Source organism: Hylaeus anthracinus, unplaced genomic scaffold (genome assembly GCF_026225885.1).
Source record: "Hylaeus anthracinus isolate JK02 unplaced genomic scaffold, UHH_iyHylAnth1.0_haploid 1, whole genome shotgun sequence".
Lineage (NCBI taxonomy): Eukaryota > Metazoa > Arthropoda > Insecta > Hymenoptera > Colletidae > Hylaeus > Hylaeus anthracinus.
The window spans coordinates 140,087-158,619 of NW_026533255.1; the positions used below are offsets into that span (position 1 = coordinate 140,087).

Sequence of the window (18,533 nt, forward strand, 5' to 3'; positions counted from 1 at the left end):
TGTGTGTGTGTGTGTGTGTGTGTGTGTGTGTGTGTGTGTGTGTGTGTCGTTGTCGGTAGCTACGCGGAGAAAAATATACGCCGTGCGCGAACCGCATGGGGAATCGAGCCTCATGCATTATGGAAGAAGCTGAATTTGACGACAATGTTCGGTTTGGTCATCCGCTTGCTGTTTATAACTTATAACACAGAAGAGTGGCCTTTCTGCGTTTCGCGAGTGAAGAAATTTGGGTGATGTCAATTTCTCAATGTCCGCGTACTTTGACGTCGTTGTGCGTCGATTTCCATTAGCAGAATTGGAACGAACTGACCGACGCGACGCCAACGCGACGTTAGAGATCGACACGTCTCTGGTCCCTTTTAGACGAACCGTTGGAAACCTTCCTTTTCCTCGCAGTTCTTCTACCTCAGAACTTGAAGTTCACACTACGTTTAAAAAGATTTCTTATATATATATAGACTGCGAATGTTTATGCATTTATGCCAAATCGAGATATGGATAAATCTATAAAATATCAATAATAACATATACATATACTATATACCTATATTATATACTATATACTATTATATACTATATTATTGCTGTTCGGGATAAAGCGTGCAAACACGGTATAGGAAATAAAACTCTCCGGTTTACAAAAACTAAGGTCTTTGAACTTTATTATAATTTGGGAATTACAATTATCGTCCGAAGACTCGCAATATAATGTCCGTTTCGAAGTAGAGTCCCCTTGTCGAAGGTTGTCTAAATCGAGTTGACTCCGTCGCTTGAAGTACCGGCCGACGATGCCTCGCGCTACCCCTTCTTCGCCTCACCCAACGGTACGGTCGCTTGCAGAGCGTCGGACCCACTCGAGATTCCAGAGATCTCGTAACGTTCCTATGACATTATTATTGACGGCAATTCTAGTTGCCGAGCCCAGGCAGCCCTACGTTTCCCACGCCCGTTGTAAAATATTGTTGACCGCTCGTTTTGTTCTCCGCGTCGTGCGAATAAGAATATTACCGGCCTAACGTATTCGTTTCTAAGATGTGACTCGATACTCAAATCTCCCGGTACCCTAATTTCGCATCTCGAAACCCGAATGGATGCGGAGACGACTGAAGGTGCCCATTGCTTGTGCCTTATCCAAAATCATCTTATCTGCTATCATGTAGCGGTCCATGACGCCTTCCACGGTTTCGTTCGCAGACTGCTTGCCACTGGTCGGCCTTTTGGGCCTTCCCGCGCAGAGGTGACCTGCAGATACGCGGAGCGAGCCCCAGTGAGGTCTGTAAAGTCTGAGGATGGTCAAACCACTACCCAACTGATTAGCCTTTTCCTCGTGAATCGCAACTGCCGATTCACGCGAATGCGAACTTGACCACGAAGGAACGCCTATCTTTTTAATCAACAGTCGTCATCGCCTCCCTTTGCAACGCGAGCCTGATTCTATCCGGAATAATTGCAAAATATGAATTTGGATAAATATCCGCATTAACTAACACGTTAATTTTGATTGTACTGCATAGTATTAATCATGTGTAATTATTAAAGTACCGAATAAAACTATTAAACTGCAAACAGAAACTCCAATAAACTGTACAAACAATAGAGTCAGAATGAAAAGTAACGAATGATTGTAATCATAAAAAGAACCCTAAGCAAGTGAAAAAAAGCGATAAATATGTTGCAATTGCAAAATTATGTCGATAAAGCTGTACAAATAAGTGGCAAACCTCTATACATATACCTCTAATATACATATATTAGAGCCCCCATTTATACGTGTACACGGGTTTCACGTGTAACACGTAAAGTCGCGTAGAAATCCGTGTAGTAAATAGCCGTGTCCATATTACACGGATACACGTGTACTCTAGGGTTATTCACGTTTTTCACGTGTAAAGAAGCACCGAATTTATTAATTACACGTGTACATGTGTTTACTTACATTAGTCTATAATGTAAGTACTTCCTTTACTTACATTAGTCTATACATATACATATAAATAAAATTGAAGTGTCTGTCTGTGATTTCGAAATAATGTTTTTTTTAAGATCATATATGGCTTTCGCACCTTGACAAAACCCAAACTGTATGTCTATCTATCTGTTTAAGCGGGCTAATCTCCGGAACTATTAAAGCAATTTAAAAAATTTTTTTAGTAATAGAAAGCTACACTATCCTTGAGTAACATAGGCTATGATTTATTTTGATAAAAATACGTTTTCAATTTGAAATCTCAAAATTTGCAAATCAAGTCGGAAGAAAAGCGTTGCTTGGATACTCTATCGGCATACGCTGACCAAATAGACCAGTCATATTAGAAAATTTTTTTGCCAAATATTGCATAAAATACTTTAAACTTGCTTTCTTTATATGTTCTTATGGACCACCCAGATAGTATAAATCTAGATTTGCAACCCGAGTTACAAACGAAAAACATCGAAATTTTCACACTTTTTTCAATTTTTTGTAAAAACCTCACGAAAGGAGTATCCTGACGAGAAAAGTTATTGTTACATTTTTTTAAGTAGATAAAATTTCCTACAATTTGAGGTGTATATATATACGAAATATAATATATATAATATATATAATAAATATATATACGAAAATGATATACCGTTAATTAAAAGTCGATATCAAAAGTGTAAGGGCAGTTTTCAGACTAGTTTCAAAATCAGCAGGCACTCTACACTTCCCAATTTTCAATCAATCAACTCGAATTTCTTTTTATGAAATAATCGTGTTTTTCTAATAAAATATGTAGGATTAATGTATTATATTAATATTTGTATTCTTTATGCAACTTTAAGTATCGCAAACAATTTTAGACTAAATTTGTATGTTTTACTTTGGAACGATGCCATTTTATTAAAAATGTACATTTTTAAAAACGGTTATGTATTTCACTAGCTTTTAGACTAAGGAAAACAATTAATTTTGTTTCACAATTCTAGTTTGAACCTGGTTTGAGTTATTGTTCCTACCCCAAAACCATTTATTTGTTAGACGCTTCACTAAATCATCTGTCAAGTCATTTTTGTAAAAATGAAAAAAAAAATGATTTTCTAGTTCAATACTTATACAATACATTAATGTACTTCAATATAAATAAAATCTTGGTATCACTTCAATAAGAATTCTTGAAAAAGCCTGTAACCCCTTAACGTTTTCATTCTCCACCATGGACAAATAATAAAATTCAATAAATGAGTACCGCTGCTCAAACACATACAATCCAACCAGTTTGTCACCCGGTACATCTTGCTACCACATACATGGGCTCTTTATCCATTTTATGCTTAATGATTTCAACGATTTCTATTGTTCAATCTATGCAAGAAAATCATCGTTCGTTTCTTGTATATATTTTTGTTTGGCCATGGGTTTCTCAACTATAATAAATGCGAGAAACAAAAGGCACTTTATACAAGTTTGTTTACATAGTATACTGTATCCATTCATAAGAACACTTAACCCATTAAGGATCAAGCAGAGAATGCGATTTTTACACAAAGAATTATTTAAAGAAGAACACAAAATCTTTAGGTGATGTTTCATTTCGACTTTGAGAAAAATTTTAAATGCGTTACCACTATTTTGGTTGAACAAACAAATTTAATATTCATTGACGTAAGCCTTTGTTATAAATGTTTTCAATTACGTCACTGATTATCTTTAGGTATGATATAATTAATAATTAATATTTTTTCAAACATATTTCAACTTTTTGGTTTTCTTTCATCTGCTGTAACATGTCTTATATGGTTATAATGTACTCTATCGGTAGTGCAGTTTCGAATGACAGTCATAATTCAAATATTTTCTCTCTCTTGGTTACCAACTTCTTTGCTAGGTGCCTCTTTGTTTATCATTTCAAGACCATTTTGGTACAGTTTAGACTTCTACTTTGATTGTAACTAAGATGAAAATTGCAACTGTAACATGTGCGCTGCCTTCACGAATTATATATTTTCCATGAATCCTCGATGAGACAATCAATCAAATTTATATACAAAGGCCACCATCATTTATGTCCTCTTACACGAACTTTGCAATTTGTAATATCATTGTCAGGTAAATCAACTCTCTTGTGTTTTGACTACATTTTAAAATGAGTCATATGGTGAACTGTTTCTTTTCTTTTCTCCTAAATCATTTAACAGTTATTAATAGTCATATGCTATAGATGATAACCTGTAAAATTCTCATTTTGTTTGATTGTTGCGATTCTAGTTCTTCAAAAGCAAAATCGAATCGTTTCTTTCCTTTTCTTCTTCGGAGTTAAAACAGAGACGAACGTAGGCCGAGGTTTTAAAAGTATTTATCACATACATCTATTATGCACTATAATAAAGTTAACGGATAGATCTAGAATGCAAAAACAATCACTGCAGTTGCAATTTTTTATTCAGAAGTTGTTTGCTACTATATCTGTTAATTTAAAGTTATTAAAAGATGTAAATAAAATAACTTACTATTTTGTCAAGGTAAAACGAAAAATATAGTAATAGATGCTTTATATAAGTTTGCTAAACATATCCGTCTAAAAGAAATTTTAAACGATGTAAAAGAAATCAGCATTATAAATACTCCCATTCGTTATACCTTTACAAAATTCTATTAACAAGATGAAAGGAACAAATATTAACGATTATTAAGCAAATCCTTGTGTTTCTCGTTTCATAACCACAATGTTGAATAATAGAATTAAATACTGCCAAGCGACAGAGAAAAAATTACAAATGAAACGTATTAACACAACACCGACCTTAACAAGTCAAGATTCCTGCAAGTAGAAAAGACTAGTGTTTTACATGAAATATTTGTGACGTGTTTCTGTATTCAGATATATACAGAGGCAATCGAGAAGTACGTGAGGTATGTTTTTGATGAACATCAGCTGCACGTGAAAGTCCAAGAATATAGATCAGTTTGATTGGTAGTTGCAAGAGTTTCGGGATTAAAATTGTAAAATAAAATGAAATGTAAAACTGTTTGGTACCTTGGGATTGCCGTTGCTAAGCCATGGTATGATGTTGTCGATAAATAGTCCGATGTCTTGACATTCGATGCTCTTGCTCTCGTCGCCCAAATAATTAAGCAGCAAATAACCAACGTTCAACTTTTTCTTGATATCCGTCGTTGACAGGAGCGGCATAAAACCGTCCATATCACGCGGATTCACCGCCATGGTGGGCCTCTGAACGCACGTCGTTGGTTGTGTCCGCGCACCGTTCACGAGCCTTTCAACGGAAACTAGATTTCACCCGCTACACACTGCTCGGGACATATAGTTTGCCCATGAGTTTCACGATGCACAAGAACGAAACGAAACGCGTCTCATTTCGTCATACCAACGAATGGGGTTTCACACTAGGAACACGGTGTGCGGTGGAACGAAACTGTCCATGCAATTTAAAAACCATACGCAAACAGAGTGTGCCTCTTTTTCTCTTTCTCTTGGTCGTTTCGCGATCGTTGCTTGGGCGAGACACGTTACGATTATCGAATTAGACTCTTCAACTGTTTTCTCGCACGAGATTTAGTTAAACGTTGTGCGATAAAATATCAAACACGGCTCGCGTTTTATCACAATTACGCACGATAAATAATAATGAACACACGAACGTAACGAATATTATCGGCACCGTGTACGCGACACTATTCTCATTTCTCGATCGTCCGTCTCTTTCCCTCTTTTGCAATCGCGACGCCAGTTAGTTTCAGCGGACGTCGTGTGAATCACGGAACCTTCTGCTAGACTCATCCGGCAAAATCGTTTCAAATTTGTCTACATATTTCTTTACTATTATCATCTGTTCATGTTCAATACAGCTTGATTACATTCTATGTACTATTCTCTATTGACACTCAGATTTTCATATCCTTGAGTTATTCTGTACATTCATTCTAGTACGTCTGAGAATCATACAACTACATGTTCAAAGCATTGCTTTCTTAAAAACTCAAATTAATTCTACTACATTTGTACGATAAAATCAAACAATATATAATCCTCTTATTTTACAGGTCCCTGGCAACAGCAAATCTGGATTAAGAGATGGTACATAAACATGCCCAAAATAAAAAAAAACAGTTATGTTCCAGTATCAGTAATGAAAAGTTGAAAAGCGTGATAGAGAGTTCCTTTGTAGAATAAGATATATTGAAATGTTAAATAAAAACTGCAAATGTAACTAGAATATAAAGATAACGAATACTAACATTATTGTAGTAAAATAAGCAGGCAATAATGTTTGAGCATTAGTTAAGAATGCCAGTTAAAAAAAAATACCTAGCTGAAAATGTAGCGCTTTATTTTATAAGAGATCTGATTATATTTACTATAAAACATTGATGTATATTTTATTATATTATACACCAAACATGTAAAACTATGTATTACGACACGTGTAAACAGCCCATATGAACTAACACTTTGATAAAGAAAAATGAAATGAAAAAAAATTCTCTTATCGAATTTATCGTGTATTATATACCAAATCGTATCGTGTATACCTACAATGACAAAAGACAAAAGGTTATAAGTTTCACTAATCCGTGATAAATACATAATTCTCTTGAATTGTAAGTTGTTGCGGAACGCGTCGTGCGGTGATAGGGAATTTTCTGACGTGGGTAAGGTGCCCGTGGAGCGCTGAACCGCTCTGCCCGGAGAGGCGCGTGAAATAAAATTCGAAATACTTTTAAGAAAAAGCAAAGACGTTTATTCGGTCGACTCGTTTGGTTTAAAAATCGTTTCGTAGTTCGTTCCCAGAGGTTCGATTACGATTGATCTCTCTGGAAAAATCTTCGCTCGATCTGCTGCTTCTCTCCCTTCTCCGGAAGATCCCCGATCCTCCCTTTGGGTTGTCTTGGTCCAAACGGGGGTTGCGCCCTACTCCTTCTACCGGTGATCTTCATCGATCTCGGATCCACCCCCGAGTCGGGTGGAGGTGGGAGTCGCGCGGCCATGTTTGTGCAGGGCTACATGTGAAAAAGGAAAGCGCGGAGGTCTAGAGAGAGAAAAAACGCGCCAGCGAGACACAGCAACCCTTAAGGAAATTTATTACCCTCTTGAAGAAGTCGCCGGAACGCGAACCGAGGTACAGCGCGAGTTTGTTATTTTCAAGGATCCTACGAGCTGGAACAAAAGCTAACTCGACTCAAATTCTAAAGAAATGCATTCCAACGGAAACGGCGATTCGACGTGCCCTATAATGAATCTATTAAGTATTTTCAACGAACGTTCCTTTTTCTCTCCTGACTTTCGACTTTCCCACGCTTGATCACCCACGTCGAATGTTTTAACAATGTACGTGGCGGTTCGTTGATTCAAAGCGTTAATCCGTTTGAATTCCGCTCCTAATTTGAATATAAATATATACTACATGCGGTAGTGTTTAAGCTATTCCGCGTTGTGGCGCTACATGCCATGAAGCTAAGTTCACGTGATAGCGTAACAAAGTGTTTGTTGATTAGACAATGCATTTTTATATACGTGCAATTGTTTTTGTTACTTCCTTAGATATGTTTGTGTACATATCTAGAGACGCGGTAGCGTCACGACGCCAAATAAAAATTATAAGCCACCGCGTATATTATAACGTGGCGCTACCGTGTATCCTTTCCTCGTAAAACTGGAATTCCAACCTAACCTGAAACTTCTTTCATGAATATCTCAACACGCCTGTAATATTTTCTAAATTTAAAGGCATTTTTCTCATGTAAACCGCATATAAGCTTTCGAATAAAACCAAAATCAATAAAATCGGTCCACGAACAACTGAGATATCGTAATGTCATGTCATAAATCTGTCAGAAACGGCATTTTTCGTATAATTTTCCTGTCGCCAACCCTTAGCCAATAGGAGCTAAGCAAAAGCCGAGTGTCATTCGTCGACTCTCGAAATCATCCGGTTCGGCATGGCTCGTCGGCCATCGAGCGTCGAGAGTCGAAACAGATGTCATCACTCATAACCTGTCAAGTGTCAAAAGTTTTTACACTATTGCATTATTAATTATATTTATATCAACAAAATGTTTTCAATTTAGACTTTTTATGTAGGGTTTAATAACAAATTACAGCCAGTGTTGTAAAGTGTTGATCGATCTTAATTACAAGGTAAATTGTCAAAAGTCTGAATTGCGAGACACCTTTATTCATACAGAAAACTGTTTTTAATATAGATCCATACCACCAAAGTATTTTGAATTTAAGCTTTTTATGTAGAGCTTGTGGAAATGAAGGGGGCCCACAGGATTGGAGATTAACAAATTGCTGCTAGTAAAGTAAAATGTAGATCAATTTTCATTACAAGGTAAGTTGTCAAAATCTGAATTGTCAGGTACCTTACAGAATAGATCCATACCACTAGTGTTTTTAATTTAGACTTTTTATGTAGAGCTTATAGAAATGGAGTCATTTTCTCATTTCATCATCAACATTAAAATTTTTTGCAGCAAGACAAAAAATTGCAGGTATATATAATTATTTATAAATTGAACGAATAAGTGTTTATAATTAATAAATTATATGAAATATATGTATATATATTCGCTTTTGTTATCCCCTCTCCCTTTATTTTACTCTATTCAATTAAAGAAACAAATAATAATTTAGACTTCTTATGTAGAGTTTACAGAAATATCAATTTTATTTTTATAAATTTAAAATAGATTCTATATAATAAATTATTTGTGGAAAGAAGTGAGAACCGATAAAAAAACTTCAAAAAAGTAAAAAAATTATGCTAAGTACATGAAAAAGTGGAGGACTCAAGGAGTTATCATTGAAAAATAGAAGATCCCCATAAAAAACTACAAGAAAATGGAAAAAGATATGAAATCAAAATGAGCTGCCAGTACATGAAGGTCCTTTCCAGTAAAGTGCAAGGTGACACTGTGTAACATAATATCAAATTCGGTGCTTTCCAACTATGCGCAGCTAAAATGCTGTGTTCAACAGTGCAGACGTTCAGACCCTAATGACAACTCATGTAAACTGACTGCTCCGCACTTTGGCGGTGAAATGAAAAAGCTAAATAGTGTATCAACCACAAACTGAGACTGTTTAGACATTTGCCTAAATGTCCGTGGCTTGGAAGTCAAATGCTTGGCGTGGGCAGGCAAAGCATTCTCAGGTCATCGGTACACATACTTTCTCTCTCGCATACTTTCTCATAATTTGTCAATTTAAAACTTTGACAATATGAGTACATTTTCATTACATTGCGTTTTAAAATAATTCTTATTCAGTGATACCTCAACCTTGGCTTGCCATGCCAAGTGTTTGACTTCTAGACCATGGACATCTAGGGAAATTTCTAAACAGTCTCAGTTCGTGGCTGATACGGTATTTAGCCCTCCTTTCACCACCCAAAGTGTGGAGCAGTCATTTTACATAAGATTTCATTAGAGTCTGAATATCAGCACTGTTGAACACAGCATTTTAGCTGCTCATAGTTGGAAAGCTCTGAATTTTACATTGTGTTACACAGTGTCGCCTTTGCACTTTGCTGAAAAGCACCTTTATGTACTGGTCTACAGCTCATTTCAATTTCACATCTTTTTCTACTTTCTTGTAGTTTTTTATGGAGATCTTCAATTTTTTTGTGATTACTTATTTTCGTCTTCCACTTTTTCATGTATACATACGATCTGTCCCAAAAATGTTGGAGGTCCTTGAAAGGGTGGTTCGGGCGTGATTTGAAACAAGTTTCTCCTTAGCGAAAATGTTAAATGTGTTCACTTTGGGACAAAAGTAGCAAACAATAAAGTGACAAAATTTTACGTGAAAAATCATGGATCGAAATTGGCGAAATATTTTACGATAATTGGGTACAATTTGATACAAATGAAAAAGACGAAAAAGGTACATCATTCTATTTTTTTAATATCAATGATTCATTTGTCATTTAATACATATAACGATATTGAAAATGAGCTGCTCCAGGTCCAATGAAATAATCGGCAATATAATCACAAACTTCTAATCCTTGTCCGCGTGGAACTTGTCCGAACTCGTTAATATCCGCGAAGAGATAGGTTTCAGCATCCTTAAAATTAATTCCATTTCTTTTGCGAACAAAAGTGCAAAATCCAACAAGCCTTTACTATGATATCTATGAAATTTAGTTGTACAAGAATTGAGGAATGAAAAATTCGCCATTTGTTCACAAAAATTCCGAAAGTGCACTCTACAGTTCTTCTACATCTCGACAATCGATAATTAAATACTCTTTTATGTGGATCTAAATTACGAGCTGGGAATGGTCGTAAAATGTTATTGGAAATTTTAAATGCTTCATCTCCAACCACCACAAATGGTTGGGAATCTTTAACAGTATTTGGTAAATTACAAGGTGGAGGTATATTTAAATTGTCCGAATATAATTTCTTTCCCAGCGGACTATCTCGAAATACAGTAGAGTCTCCTTCTTTTCCATAAGCTTCCATGTCAATGGCAATACAATTTAAATTAGCATCAGCTACTGCCATCAATACAATAGAAAAGTATTTTCTATAATTAATAAAATTTGATCCGCCCTTTATGGGATTAATACATCTGACATGCTCCTCATCTACTGCACCAATCCAGTTGGGAAAATTGGTCTGCATATAAAATTTTTCTGCAATGTCTAACCACATCTCGACAGTAGGTTCCGGCATTTCCGTTTCTTTGAAGTGAATCCAAATTGCTTTACAAGTTTCTTGAATGATTAACCCGATTGTTGATTTTGCAATCAAGAATTCAAATTGCAAAGCAGAGAAACTATTTCCAGTAGATAAATACCTAAAAAAAAGTGTCTATGATGATTTATCAGAATTAATCATATGAATGCTGAAAGTGTTTTCAATGTAATCCTACAGTATATGCTTTAATTTTTGTAGTTATTTGTGTAGATTACAAATTAATATACATATAATAATGCATATATCTGTCAAAGTATTAAAAACTTGTATAAAAATGTACATGTCTTCATCAAAGAATTTATTGATTTTCTTATAGTGAAGGAAATTAAAAACAAATGGCGCCATATAAGAGACAATTTTTTGAAGTTTATCAATAAAGAGTTCTGTTTATCAACAGAATAAAAATGTCCACTAAGTCCGAATAAATTCGTACACTAGACCTTATTTTCAACCTCCCATGGCTGTCAACCACACACAAATTGATGGAAGCTACCTGGTGAATCCATCACTCCACTTCCAGTCACCGCCATCATCTTCATCATCATCTATGACGCAAAGACCATACCCGACACAAACAACCTCTCCATTCATAATGCAATCGTTATCTCAAATACAGGCCTCACAGTATTGTTTACAACCTTACGATAATGACTTTTGACATTACAGCGTCTGGAATCAATCATTTCCTCCATATGCGTTAAGTGCATATTGTGAATATTTGCTTTATATTCTTTATATATTATAAAAAGATAATAATTTTTTATATATTACAAGATGTAATAAAAAATAAATTATTATATGAATATATAAATAACGATTATATGCATTACGATATTGTTACGACCACAGGTATCAGTAAACAATGTCTGGCTTTTAAAATAAAGCTACGCAAGAAATTAAATTTATTAAAATAAAGTTACTGCATTCGATATCATAGACATATTTTTAAACAACTATTAGATGTGGAACATTGAAAACACGAAGGAGATTGCATAAAATACTCTTTTCCACTATATGTTTGCAACCGTATTTTAATGAAGATGATATATACATAGTTACAGTTACATTTACAATATAATGTATTTACAATCATTATTATAATTATACGCTCGCATTATATTCAACGCTGTTATCGTCATAGTTTGGCCAAGAAAATATCTAGTAAAATATTTAGGAGCATGGCCAGTTTCAACTGGCATTGAATATAACGTGATTATGTCAAATTTCGACGGCAATGGTTTCATAGTTTAATATACTTTATTTATAATATAGAGTTGAAGAACTTCGCGCGAAAAATCTTGTTCGGTCATATGATTTATATAAAATCACGCAACTGTATCACATTGGCATTCCTTCTGTTAAACAATTGAGACGGTTAAAATCAATTATTATCGAATTTTTTAAAGAAAATGTAAAAATGATAATTCTAAAAAAATATTTTTTGTTACAAGGTATAAATTTCTGTGACTTTTGTACAATTTATGTATGTATATGTATACATATATATTCATATAAGGAAATATTTTAAAATCTTAAAAAAAAAAAAAGAAATATACTATGCTATCACATTTTCCACTTTAAATTAGTTGCTGATGCATCGATATACAAATGAACTCACTTGATCATATAAAACTATTAAAAATTCTCATTTTATTTCTTTGCTATCAAATTGCACTTCATTTATCTTTGGTATAGATTTCTATATACGTAATGAAAGAAGCCATATATTTATTTGATTTGAGACTTTTTCACACAAAAATTTTTCGATATCTTATTCCAAATATTGTCAAACGTAAATTTACTTACAGAAAATTATATGATAAAAATAAATAATATCTGCATGTGTATATATGTATATATTACTCTTTTTAAATGGCATATAACATGCATCTTTCGTTTGAACAGTTTTGTTTCTGTAATTAGACAACCCAACTCAACATCTAAAAGTGCTAACGTAATTATGCAGTGTTACAATACTCTAAAAATGATATAAAATTAAAAATAAGTTATGAATTATCCGAAGAATTAAATGTTCGTCAATTATCGATGTTAAAGCTGATTTATAGTTGGATTGTTTAAATTCACGTATGATAATTACTTGAATATATTAATTATATTTGAAATACTATCTTGACAACTACAAGGTCCTTAATCGATAAATATTATCTATATATCTCATTAAAGTTAAGGAAAGATTTGTTCAAAATGTTTTGCTGAGCTTGGCAGATGAACACTATTACAATTGGTAAGTATATTAACGCTTGGTATGTGAAATAGTACATTTGTCGAAGCCGCCAATTGTCTATTTAGAATAATGTTACCTTACTTAAACAATTTCTATTTAGCAATTCGAAGAAGAGCATATAACTTCATCAAGATTATAATATCTATTATACTTATAATTTTCGACTGGGATTGCTCTTGCACTCACAGCAATATAAAAACGAATTGCTTATATAGTTGTACTTTTAACATAGACAAACAAAAAAGTTTTTAAATAGTGAAATGTTAGTAATCCATGGAAAAATTCGATTTTTTATTATTCTTACGTAGTAATGAGTACGATAGGTACGAGTGAGATGAATAAATAATCATTTTCTACGAATAGTACGACTATCTAAGATTCTCTAGGTATTGCTTCTCTTACCGAGTAAGTCTTCCACTGTATACTAGATACAATGTGTCAAATGAATTTAGTGGAATGGTATATACTGTCCTACGCAACAATTAAAATGTTTTTATGAATATATGGACCAAAAGACTTGTTAGGCTTCAAAATACATCTAACACATTGATTAAAATCACATATTTATATATTGTATTAAAAGTTTCTACTAACATTAAATATGTACAAATCATCTCTAGTTCAATTGGAGCGTAATTATAATGTATGGAAATTTGTCTTAACGTTACAAATGATGTTGACACTGGATCGATCAAATGATTTATATCCAAATGTTAAATCTTTCTTTTCTACGCAAGTAATAAATGTGCAGAAACTAATTGCATAATAAATTTAATTATAAATAAAGCTATACCTTAACTAATTCGTTCCTTTATCGTAGTTTTTGAACACTTCCTATTGTTGTATAGTATCAATTCAATGGAATCAATATCGTCGAAAACAGGAGTACTATTGTTGTTGTTGTAATTGTTGTAGCAATGGGCATACCTCGACTAGAGGAGTTCCTAAGATTTCTTGGCATACTTGATTCATATCAGGTTCCATCATTAGCGAAGAAATTTGATCCTCCGTTAACATTTCCACACTACTTTTTACACAGTTGAATAAATAAAACAAAAGTAAAGCGATTCATGTGTTTAAATATTTGGAAAAAAAAGATACCTTGCCAAGCTTTCACTATCTGACGTCTCTTCATCAACATATAGATAAGTTAGTGTTTTTTCTAGCGGGCTTGGAACTTTTTTTCCTTTTCCCTCTACTTTCTCGGATTTTTCAAACTTCTCCTTATCTCTCTCGACAGTTTTTGGTTCGCTAGAATGTCGCTCCGTCAGGCTAGATATGTTCAGCATCATCATCCCATGATTGAGTAATTCTTTAACGCGCTCTCCAGTTCCAGCACTCCACAACATGTCAAGAGATTGTCTTCTACTTGAATTTGCTATGACATTATAATAATTAATGTTATATGTAGTGGTACTTGAAATCACAATGCATGTTATAAATTAGTAGTTAAAGCTACTTACCTGTACTATCTGCACTGATATCACTACCAGCTGAACTCCGAGTTATCCAGTTAGCCAAACTAGTATCGAGCTTACTCTTACTTTTTGTCGACGGACTCCTTGTGACTTCCGCCTTCTTTTCAGCACTCAAAGTAACTTCATTTCCTTTTGGCATAGCAGGTAGCGATTTTTGAGTTACTAATTTTCTTCGACTAGACCCTTCACCGAATGGTTCAATGCTTGCGCTACTAAACGTTGGATTACTACTTTCTGGACTTAGATCCATCGGCAACGGTTTATAAGGAATTTGATCCTCTTCATCCGAATACACTACATTATTGTAGTAAACTTCATCAGGGGAATTGTTTAAACTAATTTCTGTCCACTCTTCTCCATTTTGTATGGTAGTATTACTATTATTTGTTTCAACCGGCGTTTTAATTGTCACTCGTTTTTCTATAGGCGAAATAATACTCGAATGGTCTGACAATCGTGACGTTGAAGAACTTGTTTGATTTAATGATATGATATGTTTTGTGTCTGTTGTCGCAATGCTTTTCGGACGGTCTCGCTTTATGTACTTCCGAGGTTCCGTGGATGAGAGATTCAAGTTGTTTAGGCCCAAAAATTCAGAAGAAGGTTCTCTGTTAATCTTGATAGTGACACAAGTAATGTTTTGTTAAATTTCTTTTATACTTTTATATTTTTATTAAACTACAGAACGTTAAAAAAAAACTATTCGATATTTATACGATAGATAATACACACTGCATTAGGTAAAAAGACCTTGACAAACAGATGGAAAGCACAATTGTTTCTGAGATAGAAACATTCTTTTATGTTAGTATCATAATTGACTTCTAAATACATAGAAATATAGCTAGTAAGTTTGTAAGCAAATCATGATGCTAATATAAAAAAAATGTTTATATCTGAGAAATAGTTGAGTTTTCAACCTGTGTTTACCAAATTTTTTCACTATGGTATGTACTGCCTACCACTAAAATACTGAATGTTTCTTTTTTGAACACACTGTATAAACAAGATAAAATAATTACTCTTGTAAGCACAGGACATGATGTATTAGGACTCAATTTATCAGGAAGGCGTAAATATTCATCGCTAGTATAATCTGTACTATCAGGTGACCCAGTCAGGCTAGAGTCTGTTGAATTTGTTACATTAGGATTTGTAACAGACTGATCAACCGTGTTTCTCGAATGTTTATCGAATTCATCCGTTCCATCGTATCTTCTAGTCTGCAGAGAAAAGTTTAATAATAATTATGAACTACATCAGGTTACATATTATGCAGTTTCAAAAGTAAGTGAAAACTAATAGTACCCTATGAATTTCATCGCTAATTTTTTCTAAATTTCTCAGTGCTTCTGCATAGGTCATTTTAGCTTCACCCACTGATCTCTCTAGCGCGCTTACTCTTAATTTTTGCTCTTCCAACATTTGATTAAAGTGCGCTTTCATTTCATAGTATGGCCTGTATAATAAATGGTTTATTAATAATTAACTTTCTAAAAAAGTCTAAAGCACATATCATATTTGTTCTTCAAAGAAAGCATACTACTTTTAACATTTTCGTGTTATATCGTATGCTATAAAGTATATCGTAAGAAGCATTCTTGAATAAAGCAGAACTTATGTATATGAGTATGTATTTGTTAAATATTTCGTAAACTCGTTAAATAACTGGTGTGCAAAGAGGGTAATAGTTCGAAGAAATCTGTAGAAAGGAGTTATACAGAAAACATACACAACGTGAGTATTGTGTAAAAAAAAATAAAAAAAGAAGATCTATCCTACTTACAACATGAGCAAGTTGTGCCTGTAGGCGATACTGTTTATCAGAAGCAAGCTGCGACGTGCACCCATACTGCCAACATGAATATAACCAAAAGACATAAATATTCTAATATCTATACAAAATTAACATAACATAGTAACATTCAAAAATAAATGATTAAATACTTATACGGGGCAAAAGTAAATGGAAATGTTAAGAATCATAGGGTAAAAAATAAACATATTATCGTAAAAATATCAGTCTCTAAAACTGAGATGTTTCATTAAATGCAATACATTCCATGCATTATCATATAAACTGTAAAATCATTCAATGTCACTAGCTAGAAAATTTCAAAAGTACATAGAATACATACCTAGATTTCGCAATTGCACGTTTCAAGTCACGTTGCAGTCTTTGAACTTCGTGTTCCGCTTTATGGTACAATGTAGTGGTATGTCTGTGTTCTGCTTCTGACAAAGCTCTTTCGTGTTCAGATTCGTTAACTCTGGAAGTTGCATGGTTTAACATTTCCTACAAAAATTTTTGAAACTATATTCCGTTAAAGTAAATACATTTTAAATTGTCCAAAATCAAAATAATAACCTACATACGACCACAATGCTAGTTTAATTACCTGCCAAGCATGGTCGAAACATCTGCCTTCGGTTCTTAACCCTTCTTCAGCTAAATAAACCATTTCTTTAGCTGCTGCATGCTGGCTATTAGCTCTTTCGAATCTAATAGCAGCTTTTTGCGTTTCTTGTAAAGCCTACAAGAAATAGTTTACACATTACATAATTTTTTTTAAATTGTAGAATGTATTTCATCAATTTAAACATCTTACTTCTTTTGCTTTAAACCTAGAATCATAATATGGTCTAGATTTTTCGATACAAGTACCAAGTTTCTTAGCTAAGCTATTAATTTTTACAGTAGATTCACAAAGTAATTCCCTAAATGTTGCTCTTGCTTCCTGAGAACAAAACGTGTAATTTATTAATTTGTAGAATTTCAAAAATACAGAACAGAAGCAAAGTTTAGAATAGTTTATGTTTCCATCTATCTTGGTTCTTGGTAGCCGATAAATTTGATAAAACAATCTCAGAAACCATTATCTGTTTACTCTTAGGTTTTAAAGCGATAACCTTAATGAAATGTAATCGGAATCAAGACTCACTACTGATTTGAGTCCTTCGAAAAGAGATACTGTTATTTTATGTTGTTACATTGAAGAATTACTTGCACGATAAATGTAATAATTGGGAAGATAGTTGTACTTACATCCAAATCAACTTCGAGCTTATTGATATCATCGGTAGCAGTATTTAATCTTTCAAGTTCAATCTGAAATGATAATTGGTCGTCAAGTGATTAATTTTGATATTCATTACAGGGTTAAAACAAAATTATTTTATAGAGTATACATTTATTAAATTGCACTTATTAATTACGGGATTAATTGGTTGAAGTGACAAAGTACTGTAATAGAAAATTGACAATCAGAGAAAAGAGAAATAAAAAAAAAACAGAGCACTTTGCAACGTGTTAAATAAAAAGTATGTCCATGAAAGCGTTAAATGTTTACAACATTAACGAAAGAATCGAAAAACAATGTATCTACGACGCGTTTTAACGAAGAATGAGGTATAATCAAGCGTTTTATCAGAGTCTATATGAAAATGTCAATATCATAAGTGGCTGACTTCTGAAAGCTTATAAGGTATTCCTCGAAGAAAGCACTGGTTTACCTGCACTCTAGGATCCACTGCATCATCGATGCGATCGGAGTCATCGGTATTATCATTTTGCACACGTCTACTCATAATTAAAGCTAGAACCGAATATTATTTACAATTTTTCATACCATCTATATCGTCTGCTACATTATATCAGGTGGCCATGTTGAATGTTAAAACAACCGACAGTGCTGTCACGTAAAAAAGGGAGCTGGGCACTTTTAAACCAAGCGTTTCTAATCTTTCCCTTATATTCGTAATAAAAATATTTAGAGATCTCTTAACAATGGCCAGATTAAATTAAACGATTGCGCCTGCAACGAAGGATGGATAAAATATGTACAAATCCCCATATGACATGTTTTTATAAAAATTCTTAATAAATGAGTAAAAATAGAGTTGATGCTTTAGCTACATAAGCATTTATGCAGTTACATTCTATATTGTACGAGGTACTGTTTTAAGGAAGTAGAATTTCTAAAGCTGAAAATATTCCTGGGTAACAAATTAGGCAAGTCGTATAAAATACTTTGAAAATTATTGAAAGATAAAATAATTTTTTGAAAAAATAAAATTTAACCAACTTCAAAAAAGGTACAGTGAAAAGTATGAAATAATT

General features: G+C 33.5%; 3 protein-coding genes across 11 annotated transcripts in view; all 3 read right to left on the reverse strand.

Moving 5' to 3' along the window:
* The window catches only part of LOC128896478 (CLIP-associating protein 1-A), a 133,505-nt gene extending 127,840 nt beyond the window's left edge, over nt 1-5,665 (reverse strand). For 3 of the 4 annotated variants that reach the window (XM_054159844.1, XM_054159843.1, XM_054159842.1), the window contains exon 1: nt 4,998-5,665. In XM_054159844.1, coding sequence (XP_054015819.1) covers nt 4,998-5,186 — 189 coding nt within the window. In that variant the 5' untranslated portion in view covers nt 5,187-5,665. The remainder of the gene's footprint in view (nt 1-4,997) is intronic. The other variant, XM_054159845.1, reaches the window with a different exon arrangement.
* A 1,762-nt stretch (nt 5,666-7,427) lies between these two features.
* Nucleotides 7,428-11,281, reverse strand: LOC128896467 (uncharacterized). Its single transcript, XM_054159832.1, has 2 exons — nt 11,184-11,281; nt 7,428-10,790 (listed from the first exon to the last, which is right to left on the reverse strand). Exons 1-2 carry the CDS (start codon nt 11,279-11,281, stop codon nt 10,061-10,063), a joined length of 828 nt encoding a protein of 275 aa, XP_054015807.1. The 3' UTR covers nt 7,428-10,060.
* Nucleotides 10,686-18,109, reverse strand: LOC128896482 (uncharacterized). 6 transcript variants are annotated; one of them, XR_008461991.1, is made up of 12 exons: nt 17,927-18,109; nt 17,460-17,522; nt 17,023-17,151; nt 16,813-16,947; nt 16,552-16,709; nt 16,200-16,265; nt 15,722-15,872; nt 15,436-15,636; nt 14,399-15,029; nt 14,037-14,313; nt 13,729-13,962; nt 10,686-10,790 (listed from the first exon to the last, which is right to left on the reverse strand). XR_008461991.1 is itself a non-coding variant. In XM_054159856.1 (11 exons), exons 1-11 carry the CDS (start codon nt 17,999-18,001, stop codon nt 13,824-13,826), a joined length of 2,025 nt encoding a protein of 674 aa, XP_054015831.1. In that variant the 5' UTR covers nt 18,002-18,109; the 3' UTR covers nt 11,707-13,823. The 6 variants fall into 6 exon arrangements, 4 of the variants coding, with proteins under 4 accessions (XP_054015831.1, XP_054015832.1, XP_054015834.1 ...); XR_008461990.1 differs by lacking the exon at nt 10,686-10,790 and adding an exon at nt 11,136-11,359; XM_054159856.1 differs by lacking the exon at nt 10,686-10,790 and having other exon boundaries at nt 11,707-13,962.
* Between the last annotated feature and the right edge of the window lie 424 nt (nt 18,110-18,533).

What these genes read in the sequence shown, in the direction of transcription:
- LOC128896482 (XM_054159856.1), bottom strand. Translation starts at nt 18,001, where the DNA reads ATGAGTAGACGTGTGCAAAATGATAATACCGATGACTCCGATCGCATC. An exon ending in GTTTCGACCATGCTTGGCAG is followed by an intron (nt 16,710 to 16,812) that starts GTAATTAAACTA and finishes AAATTTTTGTAG; the next exon opens with GAAATGTTAAACCATGCAAC. An exon ending in TTAGCGATGAAATTCATAGG is followed by an intron (nt 15,637 to 15,721) that starts GTACTATTAGTT and finishes TTTTCTCTGCAG; the next exon opens with ACTAGAAGATACGATGGAAC.
- LOC128896467 (XM_054159832.1), bottom strand. Translation starts at nt 11,281, where the DNA reads ATGAATGGAGAGGTTGTTTGTGTCGGGTATGGTCTTTGCGTCATAGAT. An exon ending in TGGAGTGATGGATTCACCAG is followed by an intron (nt 10,791 to 11,183) that starts GTAGCTTCCATC and finishes ACTTTTTTTTAG; the next exon opens with GTATTTATCTACTGGAAATA.